The 24,598-nt window shown below is 42.5% G+C and overlaps 1 protein-coding gene across 2 annotated transcripts in view; it reads left to right on the forward strand.

Annotated features, from left to right (window-relative positions):
- The window catches only part of WDR19 (WD repeat domain 19), a 565,820-nt gene that overhangs the window by 292,956 nt on the left and 248,266 nt on the right, over positions 1 to 24,598 (forward strand). For both annotated transcript variants that reach the window (XM_030191304.1, XM_030191303.1), the window contains exons 21-23: positions 2,454 to 2,511; positions 10,964 to 11,110; positions 11,211 to 11,293. In XM_030191304.1, coding sequence (XP_030047164.1) covers positions 2,454 to 2,511; positions 10,964 to 11,110; positions 11,211 to 11,293 — 288 coding nt within the window. The remainder of the gene's footprint in view (positions 1 to 2,453; positions 2,512 to 10,963; positions 11,111 to 11,210; positions 11,294 to 24,598) is intronic.

The following is a 24,598-nucleotide window of genomic DNA, read 5'->3' on the forward strand; positions in this document are numbered from 1 at the left end:
TCTGTATCTTTTTCCCTATGTTTTCTTTTCAATTTGCTTCTATTTGATGTGATTGTAATTTTGAAATTATAAATAACTTTTAAAAAGGTGATATGAAAATATTTGTAATATTTACCGAAAGTGTTGTTTTGAAGAATATTATTTACAGTATCACTTTCTTTTGGAAGTTTGATGTGGGTGGTATATTTTATAAAGGCAATATAAACACCCAGAACCAACTCCATGAGTGCAAAAATTCTACCACACTAATACCTGTGTATTTTGTAAAATACACATGTGCCATATACATCGTAGCGCCACCTCTGCTGTGCCCAAAATGTGCCCCTAGGAATGCTTATATGCAGATCACATAAAAGTGCATAATGTAAGAACATAATCATTGCCATACTGGTATAGACCAAAGGTCCATCAAGCCCATTATCCTGTTTCCAACAGTGGCCAATCCAGGTCACAAGTACCTGGCAAGATCCCAAAACAGTAAAACAGATTATATGCTGCGTATCGTAGAAATAAGCAGCAGATTTTCCCAAGTTCGTCTTAATAATAGCTTATGGACTTTTAAGAAATTATCCAAACCTTTTTAAAACCCTTCTAAGCTAGCTGCTTTTACCATGTTCTCTGGCAATGAATTCCAGAGTTTAATTATTATTATTATTTGTAGCATTTGTATCCCACATTTTCTCATCTATTTGCAGGCTCAATGTGCCTTACATTTGCCATGGCAGTTGCCATTTCCGGGTAACAGACTTACAAATGATATTGTGTTAGGGTGAATACATGCCTGGTAGCAAACATGGAACATACATGCCTGCTAGCAAACATGGAACATAACATAAATGGAACAGAACATGGTCTAAATTCACACCATGTGCGTACATACATGGTGAAGAAGAATGAATTAAGGTAATGTATGAGGTTCCTCAGCAATAAGTTGAATAGTAACATATATTAGGTCACCAACTATGGGGAGACCCTGTTCGACAGAAGGTTAAAATGGTATATCTTAATCATTGATATCAAAGAGTTAGATCAGTCATGTGATAAGAGTTCGGTTTAGTATAGATCGTGTATAGTGTTGTTGTTTGATGTTTAAGATGGATGCTGATGGTACGCCTTCTTGAAGAGATCTGTTTTCAGTAGCCTTCGGAAGATGGTTAGGTCTTGCGTTGTTTTTATGGTCTTCGGAAGTGCATTCCATAGCTGCATGCAGATGTAAGAGAAGCTGGTCGCATATGTGGTTTTATATTTTAGCCCTTTGCAGCTAGGATAGTGGAGTTTGAGGAATGTGCATGATGATCTTTTTGCATTCCTAATAGGCAAGTCTATAAGGTCTGACATGTAGGTCGGAGCCTCTCCGTGAACGATTTTTGTGTACCAGGGTACAAGCTTTAAACATAATTCGTTCTTTTAGTGGTAGCCAGTATAGTTTTTCTCTTAGGGGTTTGGTGCTTTCGTATTTCGCTTTACCAAATATGAGTCAGGCTGCTGTGTTTTGAGTGGTTTGAAGTTTTTTTTAATGATTTGTTCTTTGCATCCGGTATAAATGGCATTACAGTAGTCTAGATGACTGAGCACCATTGATTGTACTAGGCTGTGGAATACTTCAGAAATATTTTCTCTGCTGTGTTTTAAATTTACTGTTTGTAGCCTCATTGTGTGTCCCCTATTCCTAGTATTTTTGGAAGAAGTAAACAAGGCTTTAGATGCATAAAATGCTTTATTAATTTACACCAATACATTATGGGATAATTCTGTAAGGTGGTACCTAGTTCTAAGTGTGAGCAACACACGCAAATGTCAGTATTTTAGGCCTTTAAGATGTGCGTAAATGGCATCTTATTACTGACTCATGTAAATCTGTGTGTTTGTTTACTTGGTGTATACTTTAACTGTGGGCACATGCATGGGTGGAGTTTGGGTAGACTGTGGGTGATGTGAACAAGTATGCATGTGGATTATAGAGTCCTATAATTTACACGTGTTATTGTTAAATGTAGGCACAGTCATTTACACCACTTATAGGGTTGGTATAAGTGGTTGCACCTTAAATGAAGACATGTTTCTGCTACTGTTTTATAAAGAAAATTAGGCACCTGCTTTTCTTTCTCAAATAGGCTTGAAACAAGTGTGCTTTTGCCATCTTAAACTAAGCATCTGATTATAAATTTACCTTCCATATATTTAGGTGGTGCTGTCTCAGGATCACCCCAAATCCTGTCCCCCTTTTCAGACAGATAATTTTCATCATATAGCTATTTATACATCCAAAATTATCTATTTAAGTGGCTGAAAGGGTTAAGAAAAGCACTTGTGTGTTTGGCCCCCCCTGCTGATTGCATAAGGGCTTTAGAGTATAGACCTCAGTTTACTTGTCTAAGAATAAGTCTATGTATTCTCTCTGGCCAAGTATTACACACATTTTTCTGTTTCTTTTTTTTTTGTGTGTGTGATAGGGGTGATTATGTGAATGCCTTGGCTCATTATGAAAAAGGAATCACTGGAGATAACAAGGTAATATATTGAAAAGACTCTTATTTCTGAAGCCATGTATGCATGATGTGGGTTTAGATGAGATTATTGGATATTAAGGGAATTCAGAGATGTTCAATCAGGGCTCTTCTGGATCTCGTCAGTCAATCTTGGAGAATTAAATAAGGGCATACATTGCTCTTTATCAAAGTACTAATCCAGGGGCATAGCCATGGATGGGCCTGAGCTAGTTTGGGCCCTTTCAGCTTTGTTTCAGGCCCACCCAGCAGCCATGTGCACCAGATGGTGAGCATGTCTGAGAAGGTAGATAAAAGGATGAGTAAGTAGATAAGCTTGAGGAGTAGCAGCTCCTGCAATTAAAAAAATGTAGAGTAATGTCTTTGGTATACAAAAACAAAGGGAGTAGTACATGAGGGCTGAGATACTGATACCCACCATTCAGGAGAGACCATATGTAATGAGCTCAAGATAGCAAAACAGTATAAACTGATGGCCAGAGCCAGAGGAATATTAGGGTGCACAAATAGGGGAATAACAAGTAGAAAAAAAGTGATAATGCCACTAAACAGGTTGCTGTTGAGTCCTATCCTATTGTACCCATACTTTTAAAAAGGTATAGGCAGAGTGGAAATACTCCAGAAAAGGGATACCAAAATGGTGCAGAGTTGCAGTAAAAGATGAGACCCTACAGTAAATTATATATAAGATAATCAAATCAGTGGACAAGAAGTAAACCTTTTTCAGTAGAAAGATATTTTTAGAGCAAGAGGTTGTGATTTGAGAGTTTTAGGAGGGAGGACTCAGTAGTAATACCAGAAAATATTTTTTCTCCAAGGACAAGCAGGACAGTTTTTCACAGGTGGATTCCATCATCTATGGAGCCCCGGTGCAGACTTCCCAGTATATAGATAATTCTTGAAGCTTTTGGCAGGCTCAACCCTGTATGCACACATGCCTCCCTGCCCAACTGACTTGCGCAGGACCTGCAGATTCTCTTCATCTGTGGAGCAGATCAGACATGTCGCACTGTTCTCTACTAAGAGAGATTTATTTTAGCTGTTTGTCTTCCTGCTTGTTTTTGTGAGTAGCGTGGGACCATTTTCTATTATTTTTTTCTTACTTTTTCCCTGGCTCGCAGCCGCCTTTAGGCTGAGCCCCCCTGTCATTTTTTAAACCACTTTTTTTTTTAATATAATTGAGCTGTTTGTTTTTGCCATGGTACCAAATCATGTCTCAGAAACCTTCCAGAAAAATTGAGAGGCTCTGCATGAGAGACTTTTTGGCCTGCTGAAGTCCAATCCGTCGACATTGAAGGCATTGGTCCCTGTGACTTCTGGAGCTGCACTGGATACTGGAGACACAACATAGAGAAGGTCTCCTCCTGCCTCAATGTTGGGCACTAGTAGTGCCCACTGAGGCTGAGCATCATCAGATCCACCACTGAGGACTCGTATGGATTCCACATTGTCCTCATCGGCAGCAAAGGTTTATGATACTGGGCATCGAACAAAGGTGAAGAAGCATCAGTTCTCCTCAAAGCATGGTGCCATGAGCTCCAGGACACAAACCTCACTGGTACTTGAGAAGCATCGGTGCCGTGAGGACCGCTCCCCCTTCGTGGAAGTGTTGCCAATCTCCCTGAAGCTGGAACCCCACCTCTGATTCAGCTCTACGTCTCACAGGCTATATCCACATTTGTACCAGCCCTGCCTTTACCAATTCCTGCCCTCGAGGACCACTTATGGATCATCTTACAAGAGGAGCTGGAGTGCATCTTAGCTTGGTGTGACTAAGGCATTGAAGGTGCCAACACCAACTATAGTGCTGCCTGGATGTCCAACCGCCACCTGAAATTGAACATGGCCAAGACCGAGCTTATCGTTTTTCCACCTAAACCCACTTCTTCTCTTCCCCCACTCTCTATCTCAGTCGATAACACCCTCATCCTCCCCGTCTCATCTGCCCGCAACCTCGGTGTCATCTTCAACTCCTCCCTCTCCTTCTCTGTGCATATCCAGCAGATAGCCAAGACCTGTCGCTTCTTTCTCTTTAACATCAGCAAAATTCGCCCTTTCCTCTCTGAGCACACCACCCGAACTCTCATCCACTCTCTCATTACCTCTCGCCTTGACTACTGCAACCTATTACTCACTAGCCTCCCACTTAACCATCTATCCCCCCTTCAATCCATTCAGAACTCTGCTGCACGTCTTATATTCCGCCTAGACCGATATGCTCATATCACCCCTCTCCTCAAGTCACTTCACTGGCTTCCGATCAGATACCGCATACAGTTCAAGCTTCTCCTTCTTACCTACAAATGCACTCAGTCTGCAGCCCCTCATTACCTCTCTACCCTCATCTCCCCTTACGTTCCTGCCCGAAACCTCCGCTCACAGGACAAATCCCTCCTCTCAGTACCCTTCTCCACCACCGCCAACTCCAGGCTCCGCCCTTTCTGCCTCGCCTCACCCTATGCTTGGAATAAACTTCCTGAGCCTTTGCACCAAGCCCCCTCCCTACCCATCTTCAAATCCTTGCTCAAAGCCCACCTCTTCAATGTTGCCTTCGGCACCTAACCTTTATACCTATTCATGAAACCTAGACTGCCCCAATTTGACTGACTGTACATTTGTCCTTTAGATTGTAAGCTCCTTGAGCAGGGACTGTCCTTCTATGTTAAACTGTACAGCGCTGCATAACCCTAGTAGCGCTTGAGAAATGTTAAGTAGTAGTAGTGCCACTCCAGCCCATCCTGGAGAATCATGCTCTGCAAGTCAGCCATTTGTTGATAGGTGCCTCAGCCAGCACCGACTGATGCAGTGTTCCTTTCCAGCCCTTCGGGGAAGGAAGCATCCCTGGAGTCCAGGAGAGGGAAATGGAAATGGGACTTGATATACCGTCTTTCTGAGGTTTTTTGCAACTACATTCAAAGCGGTTTACATATATTCAGGTACTTATTTTGTACCAGGGGCAATGGAGGGTTAAGTGACTTGCCCAGAGTCACAAGGAGCTGCAGTGGGATTCGAACTCAGTTCCCCAGAATCAAAGTCCACTGCACTAACCACTCCTCCACTCCTACTCCTATAACTCAGTTTTCATGCCTAGAGCCTGGCCATGCACTCAGTAGGCTGAGACAGGTACAGGTTCAGGCATCCCTGAGTATTTTGCTGAGTCTGAGTCCTGGTGATCAGAGGAAGAATCAGAGGACCTCTTGGAGGAGACATCCCTTAGTCTGCCTTTAGACCCCTCTCTGCCACCCAAAAGGAGAAAGTCTCCCCCTGAGGAGCTCTCCGTTGCCAGCTTTTTGAGGGATATGGTGGAAGCCATTCCATTTGAGTTGGGGGTTGGGCTTGTGCCCAGGTCCGAAATATTGGATGTCCTTATCTATGACTTCCCTCCTAAGGAAGCTGTGACAGTGCCCCTTCACAACAGCCTTAAGAATGCACAGGTGAAGAATTGGGAGATCCCACTCTCTGTGCAAGTTCTTCCAAAAAAGACAGACTCTACATAAAGTCCAATGAAATTCCATGGTGGTCAAATGCGCCTTCAAAAGAGCCAAGAAGCTTGAGGACCCATGCCTCTGAACAAGTCCCTTCTTTTTTTCACTGTGTAGTATCGATCAGTCAGAAAACCTGTAAGCCAAGATAATACTTGTTCCTGAATTCCAAAATGGCTAAAGCTTTCTGTCATCAGGTCTAAATCTACCAGGTCAAATGCACCACTGAATTACAATAGCGCATTGACCTTTACATAATAAATCCTCACCATATGCTATCAGGGCTGACAGTACAGTCTCTGTGCTGTGGTTCTTTCTAAAACTTGACTGTGAAAAATGTAAAATATCAAATTGTTGAAGATAAGAATCCAATTGTTCTGTGACATAACCCTCCATCACCTTTATAAACAATGGAATAGATGCAACCGGTCAGTAGTTAGTTACTTCAGATAAACTTGATTCTAGATTTTTAGGTATAGGTGTAACAATGATGTCTCCTTCTGATGAGGGAAATATGCCAGATGCAAGCTAATTGAGCCATTGAGTGAAAATGGCTAAAAATGTCAGAGATGCCATTTTGATTAAGTAAAGGGGATAAACATCCATACAACAAGAGGATTTAGCACATTTTAAAAGTAATCATTTAGCATTAGTGAGCTGGATCTTATCAAAGAAAAGTTCAGGATGTTTTCCTTGAGCACCCTTCTCCCCATGATTCAGGGAAAGGGAATGGGACTTGATATACCACCTTTCTGTGGTTTTTGCAACTACATTCAAAGTGGTTTACATAATATATACAGGTACATATTTGTACCTGGGCAATGGAGGGTTAAGTGACTTGCCCAGAGTTACAAGGAGCTGCAGTGGGAAACTGATTGGCTGTACTTTCTGGACTTAAAGGATGCTTTCACTTACATCCGGATGCATCCCAGTCACAGAAGGTATCTCAGATTTCAAGTAGGGAAACTCCACTGTCAGTATTGCATTCTAGTATTTGGCCTCATTTCCATGCCTAGAATATTCACAAAATACCTTGCAGTAATTGCAGTGTTGCTATGCAGACTGTGAATTCATGTGTTTTCCTACCTGGATGATTGGCTGATAGAGATTGGCTGATAGAGAGCACATCAAAGGAAGGTGCTGACAAATCAATGCAGAGAACTATTTGGTTATTGGAGCTACTAGGATTTGTGATCAACTACCCCGTCCCACCTACTCCTAGTACTGCAATTGAAGTACATTGGTGCCCTACTAGTTATGGTTCAGGCTCGAGACTACCTGCCTCAGGTACGGGCAGATGGACTCATTTTCATCATCACGCAGGTTCGTTGCAGCCAGCAGGTTTAAGCTCAGCAGCGTGTCTGCTACATGCGCCAGAAAATATTTTTATTTTCTGGCGCACGGGCGGTAATTGGCATTTTACATGCGTAGACCATTACCGCCCGGTTAACGCTTGAGACCTTATTGCTAAGTCAGTGGCTGGCAGTCAAGTCTCAGACCCAAAATGGATGCGCAACAATTTTCATTTTGCCGCACGTCCATTTTCGGAACAAAATTTTAAAAAGGCATTTTTTACAGGTGCGCTGAAAAATGATTCTGTGTGTGCCCAAAACATGTGTCTACATTGCCACAGGCCATTTTTCAATGTGCCTTTGTAAAAGGGCCCCTAAATGGGAGAACATAGGGCCATCAAGAGAGGTGGTAGGCTGTAGTGATAGTACTACTTTTTGGAGTAGGAAGGAATATTAAAAGTATGCCACAAGCTCTGATAGATGGAGGAGGAGGTTGTGACACATGATTCAGTGATCTCTGTTAATGGAGTCATGCAAAGGGAAGAAAAAATTATTCCTCTTAAGATCAAGAACTGATGGTCTGTATTTTAGTGATTCAGATGTGAATGTCATTTTCCTTTTTGTAAATTGTACCATGAAACTTACTGACTGAACCCTACAGCTTTCTTCTTAATGATTGCTCTGTGTACTGTCATCTAATAACAGATGCTGTGGGCAGGGTTAAGACATAGGTAAACTGGGTACATGTTGCTTGGGGGTCCAAATGTTTAGAGGGGGAGCTATCAGATATGCTCATGACTAAGAAGTCAGGAAAGCCAATTTGAATTAATATCCTCCAGAAGCTAGAGGGATGGCTAATGTCTCTGGACATTTTTCAGAGTTTAAAACTTGTATTTGCAGCTCTTCAGTCCTGCCCTGCTGTATGAACTAGCTTTCCCGGCCTATTCTCAGTGTCTACCAGCAGTGGAGGCTGGGTAGGATCCATGGGGCAGTAGTATTGGAAACCAACTCTTACCACAGGAAGGGAAGGAGGTGAGCCAGTCGGAAGGTCCTATGTGGTACAAGTGAAGCTTCTGCATAAGGTGGAGGGGAGGGTGCTGGAAAGGTCATACCCAAAGTTGCCAATTCCGCGGTAAAACCGCGTAATTCAACTATTTCCCACTCCTCCCCGCGGGTTTCTTTTTGAACGCCTACGGGTCTCAACATTTTGGGCTATTTTTGTCCAGGTTCGGCAATTTTTAATCGCTGCAGATTGGCAGCTCCTTCACTGCTTGCCTTCCTATTGGGCCAATAGGAGGCGAGATCTGGCCTTGTTTAAAATGCTGCACCATGCGCCTTTTTCCTCTCTCTTTCTAATGTAGCCTGCGCCCTGGCTGCAGCGGCTGTGCTTCTCAGCAGGAGACTAGGCCTGAGGCAGGAAACAGACATCGGTTGGGAGTGTTGGCTCTGGTGGCGGGTCCCCTCCTGATCTGCTGTCTGAGTCAGAGAGCAGATCATCAGTAGAGGGGGACCCGCATCCACCACCAGAGAGGAGGACGGAGGCAGAAGACAGAACAGCGCAGTGAGTGAATCGTCCAGGAGGAGGGGGAGAGAGCTGGAGCGGAGGTGGAGGGAGCTCAGCTATGAGCTGCTGCATCCACATTGTCCTCCTTTGTTGCTGGTAGCATTATTATTTAATCTCACTTATATTTTCAAACATGCCAGCTTGTGCAGCATACATGTGTACACAGAGAAAGTATAATAACAAAATAACTTTTCATAGGTAGAGTAGTAATTTGTTATAAATCGTAATCAGTGTGTCATTTGGAGGGCTGGTTATAGGGACACCCTAGCATGCATTGTATCGTGAAGAGATTTTTTTCTCCTGGTAAAGGGCCACTAAAACAAACATCATATTAATGAGAATCAGTTGCTGAACATTCAGAGTTTCTATCCACCTCCCCGCTCCCCCCGTTTTCTATTTCTGTTGATGGCTCTCTCATTCTCCCTGTCTCCTCAGCTCGAAACCTTGGGGTCATCTTTGACTCTTCTCTCTCCTTCTCTGCTCATATCCAGCAGACCGCCAAGACCTGTCGTTTCTTTCTTTACAACATCCGTAAAATCCGCCCCTTTCTTTCCGAGCACTCTACCAAAACCCTCATCCACACCCTTGTCACCTCTCGTTTAGACTACTGCAATCTGCTTCTTGCTGGCCTCCCACTTAGTCACCTCTCCCCTCTCCAGTCGGTTCAAAACTCTGCTGCCCGTCTCATCTTCCGCCAGGGTCGCTTTACTCATACTACCCCTCTCCTCAAGACCCTTCACTGGCTCCCTATCCGTTTTCGCATCCTGTTCAAACTTCTTCTACTAACCTATAAATGTATTCACTCTGCTGCTCCCCAGTATCTCTCCACACTCGTCCTTCCCTACACCCCTTCCCGTGCACTCCGCTCCATGGATAAATCCTTCTTATCTGTTCCCTTCTCCACTACTGCCAACTCCAGACTTCGCGCCTTCTATCTCGCTGCACCCTACGCCTGGAATAAACTTCCTGAGCCCCTACGTCTTGCCCCATCCTTGGCCACCTTTAAATCTAGACTGAAAACCCACCTCTTTAACATTGCTTTTGACTCGTAACCACTTGTAACCACTCGCCTCCACCTACCCTCCTCTCTTCCTTCCCGTTCACATTAATTGATTTGATTTGCTTACTTTATTTATTTTTTGTCTATTAGATTGTAAGCTGTTTGAGCAGGGACTGTCTTTCTTCTATGTTTGTACAGCGCTGCGTATGCCTTGTAGCGCTATAGAAATGCTAAATAGTAGTAGTAGTAGTAGTTATATCCAACATTAAACATAGTTTAGGTTGAAACCTGGGATCATGTAAAATCTTTTTTTCCTATGCCGAGATCAAGAGAAAGAGATGGTTTGTGGTGGGAAATTGCTCCTTTTGTTTTAAGGGTGGATGGATTATGAATTTGTGCTAATTATGATGATGATGCTGAATGCTAATTATGGAGCTAATTGTGCTAATTATGCAGATCCTGATTATGATTCATCCAATTATGCTGATGCTGATTCTGATGATTATGATTATGCTGCTGCATTATGATGATTATGATTATTTTATTAATATTCATAATGACCTTATTGATATTCATATTAATGTGCTATTTTGGGGCTACTTTTGGGTTGGAAAAAGTTTTGTCATCTGGCAGCACTGATCATTCCTTTTCCCTTCTTTTGGTTAGAGTTGGTTTCCATCATCCTTTATAATTTTCATAGAACATATCTATCTAAAAACCTAGCAAAGATGACAAATTAGCATGACAAACTCTCCAGATAGAGTCCCATGCTACAGTTACTTGTAAGCGCCTAGACGTGATTACAGATGTGAATGGATGCAACTTTTGATGTTTGTTATGGTACGTTTCTACTTCATTTGGGGTGGGGGGTCCTTTTGTACTATGGTGAATTGTCTCTTTGCTGATGAATAAAGTAAAAAAAAACATATCTAGCTATGGGACATCATTTCTCTCTGAAACCATGCTTATAATAATGTTGTTATTCCTGTTCAACTGAGCATTAATTTCAGATATTCAGAAGTTTTACAACTTCTGTAATATGGCAGACAGTGCTACATGTCTGTTTTATTCTCTTTCTTTTATATGAACCTGATTTGTTGTTTGCTTTATAAAATTAGTATCAAGAACATGATGAAGCCTGTCTAGCAGGAGTTGCTCGTATGTCTATTCGAATGGGAGATATCCGTCGAGGAGTAAACCAGGCCATTAAACACCCAAGCAGGATGCTGAAAAAGGACTGTGGAGCCATTCTGGAGAGTATGAAGGTTGTTAATGGTTTATGTATAAATGTAACAAAAAGAAAATTACTTAATAAAAAATCAATTTAATATCTGAAATACATTTTCATATTTATTCCTGTTACAGCAATTTTCAGAAGCAGCCCAGTTATATGAAAAAGGGCAGTTTTATGACAAAGCAGCTTCAGTGTATATCCGCTGTAAAAACTGGTAAGTGTGCTTGTATGAATTGAATTTTATAAATTAAACAGAAAATTGTTAACCAGGCAACATATTTATTTTTTTTTAAGTTCTATGCTATTATTTTACAAGAGAAGGTTGGTAGTGCAGCTCTAGTTAATGATATTACTGCAATTAAGGCATCGAACTGTTTTAACTTTGTATTCATTCATACTATGTATTTGTTCAAACCGTAATCGGCTAACACCGATAACAGTTATATGTAAGCCACATTGAGCCTGCAAAAGGTGGGAAAATGTGGGATACAAATATAACAAATAATAATAACAACTATTGTCTTTATAATTTTCATTGCTTATTTTTTCAGCATTTCAAGATTTTTGGTAACCTCTGGGCTAGGGCTTTATAAAAAATCTTCTTTGTGGGGTGTGAGATAGTAAATGATGGTGGATGAGGCAAAACAATGGACTATATCAGTTTTAAAACGCTATTGCTGTGTCCTCTGCCTATACTTTCTGGCTTTGTGCTGTTTAAGGTAGAAAATGTATGCTTATTGCTAGCATTTAAATCTTATCTATTATGTAAAGCTTTGTCCAAAAGAGCTTCTTTTTTTTTATTTTTTACTAGAAAAGATTCCGCTTAGATTCTGAACATAAGTGTTGCCATACTGGGAAGAGTAAAAACACATTTTATGATGCTTATCCCAGGAATAAGCAGTGAATTTTCCCAAGCTCAACTTAATAATGGCGTATAGACTTTTCTTTTAGGAAGTTAGCCAAACCTTTATTTAACCTTGCTAAGCTAACTTTTTACCACATTCTCTGGCAACAAATTCCACAGTTTAATTACACATTGAGAGAAAAAATATTTTCTCTGATTTCTTTTAAATTTGCTACTTAGAAACTTCATTGCGTGCCCCCTAGTCCTAATATTTTTGAAAAGAGTAAGGAAGCAATTCATATCTACCCATTCCACTCCACTCAGCATTTTATAGAACTCTATCGTATCTCCCCTCAGCCGTCTCTTCTCCAAGCTGAAGGGTCCTAGCTGCTTTAGCCTTTCCACATAGGAAATTTTTGTTGTCCTTCTCTATACCTTTTCTAATTCTGCTATATCTTTTTTGAGAGGCAGTGACCAAAATTCCACACAGTATTCAAGGTGTGGTCGCCCCATGGAGCAATACAAAATGAGAACAATATGTAAGTAAAACTGTGTGTAACTACGTGAATCTGTACCTGTACAGTGTTAAGGTAGAACCTCTTGGTGTACTATAGCATCTGAAAGAAATGACCTAAGAGTAAAAATAAAAACTTTAAACATACTGGAGACATAAAAAAACTAAGATACAGGCAAAAAAATAAGTAAAGAAAAAAGACTAAAGAAACCCAAAGTCAAGATAAACTATATTGGCAAAATATATGTATATATGATGTGTATGAAAGGAAGGAAAGGAAGACTAAATAAAACTGATGAAAGAGAGCAAAGTAAAAATGAAAAAAAAAAAAATGACATATCTGCCTGGAATGTCACACATGTAAGGATGAGACCTGAACAAGTTAAAATGAAACTGACGTTATGGACTGAAAAACTAAAAGCAGGGCTGTTTGTGAAGATGTTGATCAATATTGCGTTGCAGCTGGCAGACAACGCTTGCTATACACATCCGGTGTGTGAAAAAAATGACGGACTCACTGAGGTAAAATAGAAAAAATAAAAGGACAGCAATATAAGTATAGGTGGAAAGCAACAAATAAGTCAGGCACAGGAGAGAAAAGTATGTAGTACTACCCATGCAAACACAATCTAATAAAGCTATAGGCCGGCACTGATGAAAACCCAAATAAAAATGAGGCACAAGAACTAGCAACAAATGGCTGCTTTGATAGCAGATTACTTGCTGGTGATTTGGAAACACAGCAGGACACGCTCTTTGTGCTGGGTTTTTTTTTTTTTTTGCATTTCCTTTTTCCTTGTCCTGATATGCAATTCGTTTATCGCTTATTCATTTTTACTATACCATTTCAAATTGTGGTTACAAAACAGAAATGGTTTACATATTGAGATAAAAATGGTAAAAACAACAACATAAAGAACTCCATCGAATAGATAGGAAAGCAAATCCAAAATAGCCATACTTTAGAAGATAAAACTAATTCTTACTAAACAGCCATTCGTAAACAAGTACATAAATAACATATAGTTGCACTGCAAATTTATAATTATTTTATTTATTATATTTCAATTTCGCAAATATACAAAATTGATAAGAAAAATCAGTAAATGAGGTTACAATATCAAGCAAAATCTGTTACCCATCTATTTCCTCAAAACCAATATAAGTCCACATTTAGGAGTTCAAAATATAAGTAATAGTTGAAGAACTTAAGGAAATAAAGAAAATAAAACACAAATGGTAGATAGGCATGATTAGGACATTCTTTTGTTTTCAAACACTGTTTATAGTTGGTGAAACTGTTCCAACTGTCCTTCTAGATGTTATAAATGTTTCCAGTTGGGAGGGATCATAAAACACAAATTTTTCAGACCGGTAGGTAACCAAACATTTGCACGGAAATTTTAAAAAGAAGGTTGCTCCCATTTGTAACGTTTCCTGCTTCTTCTGAAGAAATTTTTTCCTGCGCACTTGTGTTTCTCTCGACACATCAGGATAAACATTGATCTTAAGTCCCTTGAAAGTCTTATCACGATTTTTATAAAATAATTTTAATATCCAAAATTTATCCGAGGAAAAAGTAACTGTTGCTACCAAAGTAGCAGCTGTTGCTTGGTCTGTTATGGAAGATTCCAACAAATCTGTTACATCAAGGGATTGATTTTCCAAAACTTGTTGGTTCCTGGGAGGGAGATAAAATGCTTGTGCAAACAGGGGAATATTCTCTTCTTTTGTTTGGAAAATTTCCTGGAAATATAATTTTAACATCTTCCTAGGGGATATCTCTTTCAAATAAGGAAAATTTATAAAGCGTAAATTATTACTTCTAGTAAAGTTTTCCAAAATCTCTATTTTCCTTCTAGAGTTTATTAAATCCTTTAACATAGTCTGCTCTACTTCTTGTAATTGTTTTATTTCTTTCTCTTGTTTTTCCACTTGAATGTTCGTTTGTTTTACTTGTTCTTCCACCCTTTCAACTTCTTGTTTTACTTTTTGTACTTGTGGAATTAGTGCCTTACCTAAATCTACTATTAGAGTCCAAAGGCAGTCTAACGTGACTTCAGGAGGTTTAATCTGTAATTGTGCAAAGGAAAAAGCTCCTACCTCCGTCTGTTGTTGCAGCGGAAAAATTCCTGCCATACTGGGAACACTTTGATCCTCCTTGGTTGTCTCGGCCATCGTTGTAAGCTCTGCTCTTTGGATTTTACTTGCCCCCCTTCTGCCTGATTCCTCATCCACTTCCGGGACTGGAGTCGAAGACATTACCGATAGAGCACCGAGCTCACGATGCACAGGAGGAGGAGGTGGTGTTCGAGCATCGGGGCTAAGAGAGATTTCCATCTCTAAGGATTCCCGTGCACCTTCAACATGCGCAGGAGTCAACAGCGAGCCGCTCACCGGTGTACTAGTGTCCAAAACCCGCTGGAGAAACGTATCAATCGGTCCTCTTTGAGTCGGGGTTTCAAGTCGTTGGGAGGCTGCGGTAGCGGCTTTTCCCCTTCTCTTGGGCATTCTGAGGAGTGTTTACTATGTAAAAAGGTAAGTTCGCCAGGAGCTCAAAAATCATGTCCTATCTACTCGGCAGCCATCTTGAACTCCGTTGCACTGCAAATTTAATACAAGCTATCAGTTCATATCTTTTATCACAGATTATCCTCAAACGTATCCTGAAACAGGTAAGTTTTCAGTAGTTTTCGAAATTGAATGTGGGACTCCTCCAGTCTAACATGTTTTGGAAGACAATTCCAAAGGGAAGGGGCCAAGGAAAAGAAGGCCGAATTTCTAGTAGACTCCCATCTAGTTTTTTGAGGTGATGGGATGATCAGTCTATTATCTGTGAGTGAACGGAGTGTACGCCTAGGTGAATACGGCAGGACTAAATTTGATAAATATAAAGGGGTTAGGGAATATAGAGCTTTATGGGTCAATGTAAGAATTTTAAATTTTATTCTGGCTTCCACTGGAAGCCAGTGAAGTTGAACCAGCAGTGGTGTAATTCTATCGAATCTTGAAGCCCTGCTAATGACACGCGCTGCAGTATTCTGTATTATCTGTAGACGTTTAATATTTGTTTTGGCTAACCCTGCATACGTAATGTTACAATAATCCAGACCCGTTGTAATATATGCATGTGTTAGCGTACAGAGTGAAGCCTTGTCAATTGAATTTCTAATGGAGCGCAGTCTACGTAGATGATAAAATGAATTTCTGACTACCATAGATATTTGTTCATTAAAGGATAGCGCAGAGTCAATAATGACTCCCAGATATTTAAAGGATTGTACTGTTGGTATCGGTTTGTCAAATAAAATGGGTACGACAGTAGGAACAGTGTCACATCCTGTAATCCACGATGTAATGGTCTTATCTGAATTCAACACTAGAAAATGTCTTTTAAGCCTACTACTACTATTTAGCATTTCTATAGCGCTACAAGGCGTACGCAGCGCTGCACAAACATAGAAGAAAGACAGTCCCTGCTCAAAGAGCTTACAATCTAATAGACAAAAAAATAAAGTAATCAAATCAATTAATGTGTACAGGAAGGAGGAGAGGAGGGTAGGTGGAGGCAAGTGGTTACAAGTGGTTACGAGTCAAAAGCAATGTCAAAGAGGTGGGCTTTTAGTCTAGATTTAAAGGTGGCCAAGGATGGGGCAAGACGTAGGGGCTCAGGAAGTTTATTCCAGGCGTAGGGTGCAGCGAGACAGGAGGCGCGAAGTCTGGAGTTGGCAGTAGTGGAGAAGGGAACAGATAAGAAGGATTTATCCATGGAGCGGAGTGCACGGGAAGGGGTGTAGGGAAGGACGAGTGTGGAGAGATACTGGGGAGCAGCAGAGTAAGTACATTTATAGGTTAGTAGAAGAAGTTTGAACAGGATACAAAAACGGATAGGGAGCCAGTGAAGGGTCTTGAGGAGAGGGGTAGTATGAGTAAAGCGACCCTGGCAGAAGACAAGACGGGCAGCAGAGTTTTGAACCGATTGGAGAGGGGAGAGGTGACTAAGTGGGAGGCCAGAAAGAAGCAGATTGCAGTAGTCTAAACGAGAGGTGACAAGGGTGTTGATGAGGGTTTTGGTAGAGTGCTCGGAAAGAAAGGGGCAGATTTTACGGATGTTGTAAAGAAAGAAACGACAGGTCTTGGCGATCTGCTGGATATGATCAGAGAAGGAGAGAGAAGAGTCAAAGATGACCCCAAGGTTTCGAGCTGAGGAGACAAGGAGAATGAGAGAGCCATCAACAGAAATAGAAAAGGGGGGGAGTGGGGAGGTGGGTTTGGGGGGAAAAATGAGAAGCTCAGTTTTGGTCATGTTTAATTTCAGGTGGCGTTGAGACATCCAGACAGCAATGTCAGACAAGCACGCTGAAACTTTGGTTTGGATGCAAGGTGAGATATCAGGGGTAGAAAGGTAGATTTGGGAGTCATCAGCACAGAGATGGTAGGAAAAGCCATGGGATGAGATTATTGAACCAAGGGAAGAAGTGTAGATAGAAAAGAGGAGGGGACCAAGAACAGAACCCTGAGGTACGCCGACATGCAGAGGGATAGAAGTAGAAGAGGATCCACCAGAATGAACACTGAAGGTGCGGAGGGAGAGGTAGGAAGAGAACCAGGAAAGGACAGAGCCCTGGAATCCAAGTGAGGACCGGGTATCGAGGTGTATGCTGTGATCGACAGTGTCAAAAGCAGCGGAAAGATCAAGAAGAATGAGGATGGAATAGAGACCTCTGGATTTAGCCAGTAATAGGTCATTGGAGACTTTAGTAAGCGCAGTTTTGGTTGAGTGGAGAGGGCGAAAACCAGATTGTAGTGGGTTAAGAATAGCATATGAGGACAGAAAATCAAGGCAGCGGCGGTGAACAGCACGCTCAAGTAATTTGGAGAGAAAGGGAATGAGGGAGATGGGTCGGTAATTAGAGGGACAAGTAGGGTCGAGTGAAGGCTTCTTAAGGAGAGGTGTGACCACAGCATGTTTAAAGGCAGCAGGGACAGTCGCAGTGGAAAGTGAGAGGTTGAGAATGTGACAGATAAAAGGAATAAGAGCAGGAGAGATGGCATTAAGAAGGTGGGTAGGTGGGAATGGGATCATAGGAACAGGTGGTACATTTTGAGGAAGAAAGGAGAAGTATAGTTTCCTCAATAGTAACTTCAGGAAAGGAGGAAAGGGAATGAGAGGGAGGAGAGAGAGGGGAACGGACTAGTGGAGGGAGAGGTGGCGAGGTAGAGAATGCAAGGTTTATCTTTTGAACCTAGTCGTGAAAGAATTCAGCAAGGAGATAAAGAAGGGGGAGTTGGGGGAGGGGGCACCTTGAGGAGAGAGTTCAATGTGGTGAAGAGAAGTTGAGGGTTAGAGCCAAGAGAGTTGGTCAGTTGGATATAATAATCCTGTTTGGCGCTTAAAAGAGCAGATTGGAAGGAGGTCAGCATGAACTTAAAGTGTAAGAAATCAGCAAATATACATCAGCAAATATAGCCAGCTAGCTACTTCCTTAACACCATTCTGAATTGGTGTAAGGTCAGGATCTAACGGGTTTACGTAATGAATCAGGATAAAATCATCGGCATATGAGTAAAAGCTGATACCCAATGATTGAATAAGTAGGGCAAGAGGGCTGATGTATATGTTAAACAACAATGGTGATAAAACTGATCCCTGAGGAACCCCACAGGAAATAGGATACCTTTTAGAGGAGGAATGATTTTGTACTACTTTAAAAGACCGATTAGCAAGAAAAGAGGCAAACCAGTCATAAATGGTGCCAGTAATACCAATTTCTGTTAGCCTGTTTAATAATAGCTCATGATCTATAAGATCAAAAGCCGCTGATAGGTCCAAGGAAATAATTAAAGCAACATAACCCTGTTCTAACCTAGCATGTATCTCATTTAAAAAAGAGGTTATAATTGTTTCAGTGCTATGTCCTTTCCGAAATCCCAATTGTCTAGGGTGCAGTATGTTTTTGGATTCTGTGTAGGATTGAAGTTGATTAAATACAACTGTTTAATACTTTCAATAGAAATGGGAGATTGGAGACCGGACGATAATTCCCAGGTAGAGATGTGTCTAGGGAAGGTTTTTTCAAAACAGGCTTTACCAATGCTTCTTTAAGTGATGCTGGAACTTTCCCTTCTGTAAGGCTTTTTGCAATGATTAAATATAGGTGAGCCTGTAATTTTACTGAAGGACTTTTTAACCAAATAGAAGGAATCGGATCTAATGCACTATGTGTAGGTGAAATATTGGATAACTTTTTTTGAAATGATATTAATGACGGGATCTGGAATTGATGCCATGTTCCTGATAAGGATGGAAGTAAACTTGGTATAAGTAACTGTTCTGGTTTTTTTTTGGCGTATCAAATTGCATTCTTAAGTTATCTATCTTTTGAAATAAATTTAGCCAATGTTTCGGATTCTATATAAACTGTCTCTATATGAGAACCTGGTTTTGATGTTAATTGTTTCATAATACAAAAAAGCTGTTTGGATGAATTGGAAGCATCCTGTACTTGTTTAGAGAAATAATTTGTTTTTGCCAATTTTAGCTGCTTAATGTAGTACCGTTGGCATTTTTTACAATTATCCCGTAACTCTGCTGTTTTCCCTTTGCGCCATAATCGTTCCGCTCTTCGTAATTGTTGCTTGCATAATTTTAACCCAGGGTGTTACCATGGCTGAAATGTTTTTGTCTTTGGTTTTATATTCTTCAAAGGGGCAATATTGTCAAATGACACTGAAAGACACTGGTTCCAGGTAGTGATTTGTTCTTCTAGAACTAATTACTACTACTACTACTACTTAACATTTCTAGAGTGCTACTAGGGTTACACAGCGCTGTACAAAATAAACAAAGAAGGACGGTCCCTACTCAAAGGAGCTTACAATCTAAAGAACGAAATGTCAAGTTGGGCAGTCTAGATTTCCTGGGTAGAGGTGTAGAGGTTAGGTGCCGAAGGCGACGTTGAAGAGGTGGGCTTTAAGCAGAGATTTGAAGATGAGCAGGGAGGGGGCCTGGCGTATGGGCTCAGGGAGTTTGTTCCACACGTGTGGTGAGGCGAGGCAGAAAGGGCGGAGCCTGGAGTTGGCGGTGGTGGAGAAGGGTACTGAAAGGAGGGATTTGTCTTGAGAGCGGAGGTTACAGGTAGGAACGTAAGGGGAGATGAGGGTTGAGAGGTAAAGAGGGGCTGCAGATCGAGTACATTTGTAGGTTAGTAGCAGAAGTTTGAATTGAAAGCGGTATCTGATCGGAAGCCAATGAAGTGACTTGAGGAGAGGGGTGATATGAGTGTAGCGGTTCAGGCAGAAGATAAGACGTGCAGCAGAGTTTTGAATGGACTGAAGGGGGGATAGGTGGCTAAGTGGGAGACCAGTGAGGAGTAGGTTGCAGTAGTCAAGGCGAGAGGTAATGAGAGAGTGGATGAGAGTTCGGGTGGTGTGCTCAGAGAGGAAAGGGCGGATTTTGCTAATGTTATAGAGGAAGAAGCGACAGGTCTTGGCTATCTGCTGGATATGCTCAGAGAAGGAGAGGGAGGAGTCGAAGATGACACAGAGGTTGCGGGCAGATGAGACGGGAACGATGAGGGTGTTATCAACCGAAATAGAGAGTGGAGGTAGAGGGGAAGTGGGTTTGGGTGGGAAGACAAGAAGCTCGGTCTTGGCCATGTTCAGTTTCAGGTGGCGGTTGGACATCCAGGCAGCAATGTCGGATAAGCAGGCCGATACTTTGGCCTGGGTTTCTGCAGTGATATCAGGTGTGGAGAGATAAAGCTGGGTGTCGTCAGCATAGAGATGATACTGGAAACCATGAGACGAGATCAGGGAGCCCAGGGAAGAGGTGTAGATAGAGAAAAGAAGGAGTCCAAGGACAGAACCCTGAGGGACTCCAACAGAGAGCGGGATAGGGGTGGAGGAAGAACCATGAGAGTGTACTCTGAAGGTACGATGGGAGAGATAAGAAGAGAACCAGGAGAGGACAGAGCTCTGGAACCCAAAAGAGGACAGTGTGTCAAGAAGTAAGTTGTGATTGACAGTGTCAAAGGCGGAGGATAGGTCGAGGAGAATGAGGATGGAGTAATGACCTTTAGATTTGGCGAGGAACAGGTCATTACAGACTTTGGATAATGCCGTTTCTGTCGAGTGAAGTGGGCGAAAGCCAGATTGAAGCGGATCGAGGATGGTATGAGAGGCGAGAAAATCAATGCAACGGCTGTGAACGGCGTTCAAGTATTTTGGGGAAGAAGGGTAGGAGGGAGATGGGGCGGTAGTTGGAGGGACAAGTAGGGTCAAGTGAAGGTTTTCTGAGGAGCGGTGTGACAACAGCATGCTTGAAGGTGTCAGTGACAGTTGCGGTGGAGAGAGAGAAGTTGAGGATATGACAGATGGGATGATAGTGGGAGAGATGGTGGTAAGTAAGTTGGTGGGGATGGGGTTTGAGGAACAGGTGATGCATTTCGAGGAGGAGAGAAGATGGGTGGTTTCCTCTTCGGTGATATCAGGAAAAGAGGAGAAGGAGGCCTGGGATGGTTGGTTGAGGGAGTGGGAGATAGGATGAAGGGGAGGAGAAGGTTTAGCGGTGAATTCGAGGTTGATCTTCTGGACCTTGTCACGGAAGTACTCAGCCAGTGATTGAGGAGAGAGTGAAGGGGGGGTGGGAGCGGAGGGCACTTTGAGGAGGGAGTTGAGGGTGGCGAAGAGACGACGAGGGTTAGAGCTGAGGGAATTAGTCAAATGAGTGTAGTAGTCCTGTTTGGTGAGGAATAGGGAGGACTGGAAGGAGGATAGCATGAATTTGTAGTGAATGAAGTCAGTATGGGTGCGAGATTTCCTCCATAGGCGTTCAGCCGATCGGGAGCAGGAGCGAAGGTAACGGGTGCAAGGGTTAAGCCAGGGGTGGGGATTAGTGCGCCTAGTGGGACGGGAAACAGACGGTGCAAGGGTGTCAAGGGCGGAGGAGAGAGTGGCATTGTAGTTGGAAACAGCCTTGTCTACGGACTCGGAGGACGTGATGGATGGGAGGAGATCAGAGATACTAGCGGATAAGGTGGGGGGGTCAACTGCCTGGAGATTCCTGGAGGTAGTAGTTAGGGTTGGGCGGGACTGAGGGGGAGGGTGATGAAGTGTGAATGTGATCAGGTGATGGTCAGAAACGGGAAGAGCGGAGACGCAGAGATTAGAGGGCGAGCAGGTAGAAGAGAGGACGAGATCAAGACAGTGACCAGATTTGTGAGTAGGGGTGGTGGAGCTCAGTTGGAGGTTGAAGGAGGAGGTTAGGGTGAGGAATTGAGAAGCGTATGAGTCAGATGGGTTATCAGTGTGTATGTTGAAGTCACCAAGAATGAGGGATGGGGATGAGGGCTCGAGAAAAACGGAGAGCCAGGCATCAAAGTCAGGAAGGAAGGAAGGAAGGGAGGAACTTATCAGGGGGGCGGTAGATGACTGCAACACGGAGTGGCAGCGGGTAGAATAGACGGATGGAATGGACTTCAAAGGATGAGAAGCAGTGAGACTGTGGTAGGAGGAGGGGTTGAAAACTGCAGGAGGGCGAAAGTAGTAGGCCAACGCCGCCACTGCGACTAGCTGTGCGGGGCGAATGGGAGAAAAGGTAGCCTCCGTGGCAAAGGGCTGCGACTGAGGCAGAGTTGTCGGGGGTGAGCCAGGTTTCGGTTATGGCGAGCAGATGGAGGGAAAGGGAGATGAGGTTTGGGGAAAACTTTCTAATAACGAAGGTAGGGTGGAAGGATCTATCTTATGCAGTCCTCTTGTCTGAATTGTCTTTACAGTTTGTCTCTGAATTGGCCTAGGTAAAATCAAATTAAAATAAAGAAAAAAATGGTCTGACCAAGAGACAGGCATTGTTTCTATCTGTGTACATGTGAACTCATGTGGCATACATGTCATAACTAGATCCAGTGTATGGCCAGCTTTATGCATAGGTCCCTTTACATGTTGTATTAAATCTAGATCTTGTAAAAGTTTTTAAAATTTCTTAGCGTGCGAGTTAAAACAATCGTCTACATGAACATTAAAATCACCCCATATTAACAGATTAGGAAACTTTACTACTGCTATAGCGAGGGATTGATATATGTTCTCCCAATCCACTCCCGTTGCAGAGGGGGCGCAGTAGAAGAGCAGTTTGTGGAATATGGTGGCACCTGCATGTATTTGTACTAAAAGAAATTCGGGGTAGGGAAGACCATGCTGTGGAATCTCTTTAACTTTGAGATTAGGAGAAAAGATAAAGGCTAGACCACCGCCCCGTTTCCCTACCCACGATATGTAGCTTACTGAGTAATCTTCTGGTAGGCATTGGTAAAGATAAGATTCCTCACCAGTTAATATCCAAGTTTCTGTTAATGCAAAAAGATCTAGATGATATAATTGTACATACTTGTACATACAGTGGTGGAAATAAGTATTTGATCCCTTGCTGATTTTGTAAGTTTGCCCACTGACAAAGACATGAGCAGCCCATAATCGAAGGGTAGGTTATTGGTAACAGTGAGAGATAGCACATCACAAATTAAATCCGGAAAATCACATTGTGGAAAGTATATGAATTTATTTGCATTCTGCAGAGGGAAATAAGTATTTAATCCCTCTGGCAAACAAGACCTAATACTTGGTGGCAAAACCCTTGTTGGCAAGCACAGCGGTCAGACGTCTTCTGTAGTTGATGATGAGGTTTGCACACATGTCAGGAGGAATTTTGGTCCACTCCTCTTTGCAGATCATCTCTAAATCATTAAGAGTTCTGGGCTGTCGCTTGGCAACTCGCAGCTTCAGCTCCCTCCATAAGTTTTCAATGGGATTAAGGTCTGGTGACTGGCTAGGCCACTCCATGACCCTAATGTGCTTCTTCCTGAGCCACTCCTTTGTTGCCTTGGCTGTATGTTTTGGGTCATTGTCGTGCTGGAAGACCCAGCCACGACCCATTTTTAAGGCCCTGGCGGAGGGAAGGAGGTTGTCACTCAGAATTGTACGGTACATGGCCCCATCCATTCTCCCATTGATGCGGTGAAGTAGTCCTGTGCCCTTAGCAGAGAAACACCCCCAAAACATAACATTTCCACCTCCATGCTTGACAGTGGGGACGGTGTTCTTTGGGTCATAGGCAGCATTTCTCTTCCTCCAAACACGGCGAGTTGAGTTCATGCCAAAGAGCTCAATTTTTGTCTCATCTGACCACAGCACCTTCTCCCAATCACTCTCGGCATCATCCAGGTGTTCACTGGCAAACTTCAGACGGGCCGTCACATGTGCCTTCCGGAGCAGGGGGACCTTGCGGGCACTGCAGGATTGCAATCCGTTATGTCGTAATGTGTTACCAATGGTTTTCGTGGTGACAGTGGTCCCAGCTGCCTTGAGATCATTGACAAGTTCCCCCCTTGTAGTTGTAGGCTGATTTCTAACCTTCCTCATGATCAAGGATACCCCACGAGGTGAGATTTTGCGTGGAGCCCCAGATCTTTGTCGATTGACAGTCATTTTGTACTTCTTCCATTTTCTTACTATGGCACCAACAGTTGTCTCCTTCTCGCCCAGCGTCTTACTGATGGTTTTGTAGCCCATTCCAGCCTTGTGCAGGTGTATGATCTTGTCCCTGACATCCTTAGACAGCTCCTTGCTCTTGGCCATTTTGTAGAGGTTAGAGTCTGACTGATTCACTGAGTCTGTGGACAGGTGTCTTTCATACAGGTGACCATTGCCGACAGCTGTCTGTCATGCAGGTAACGAGTTGATTTGGAGCATCTACCTGGTCTGTAGGGGCCAGATCTCTTACTGGTTGGTGGGGGATCAAATACTTATTTCCCTCTGCAGAATGCAAATAAATTCATATACTTTCCACAATGTGATTTTCCGGATTTAATTTGTGATGTGCTATCTCTCACTGTTACCAATAACCTACCCTTCAATTATGGGCTGCTCATGTCTTTGTCAGTGGGCAAACTTACAAAATCAGCAAGGGATCAAATACTTATTTCCACCACTGTACATACTGATATGGTCATACTTAGTTTTCAAGGATCTACAGTTTATCAGCGCTAAAGATAAAATAATGGTAGAGGAGAGTTATCTATCTGAGTTAAATTTGTATCAACGACAGGAGATGTAAGAACGCGTGGTCTATGTCCAATAATTTGTTTTCGGGTTGGTCTCCAGCC

Source organism: Microcaecilia unicolor, chromosome 2, assembly GCF_901765095.1.
Source record: "Microcaecilia unicolor chromosome 2, aMicUni1.1, whole genome shotgun sequence".
NCBI classification, from domain to species: Eukaryota; Metazoa; Chordata; class Amphibia; order Gymnophiona; family Siphonopidae; genus Microcaecilia; species Microcaecilia unicolor.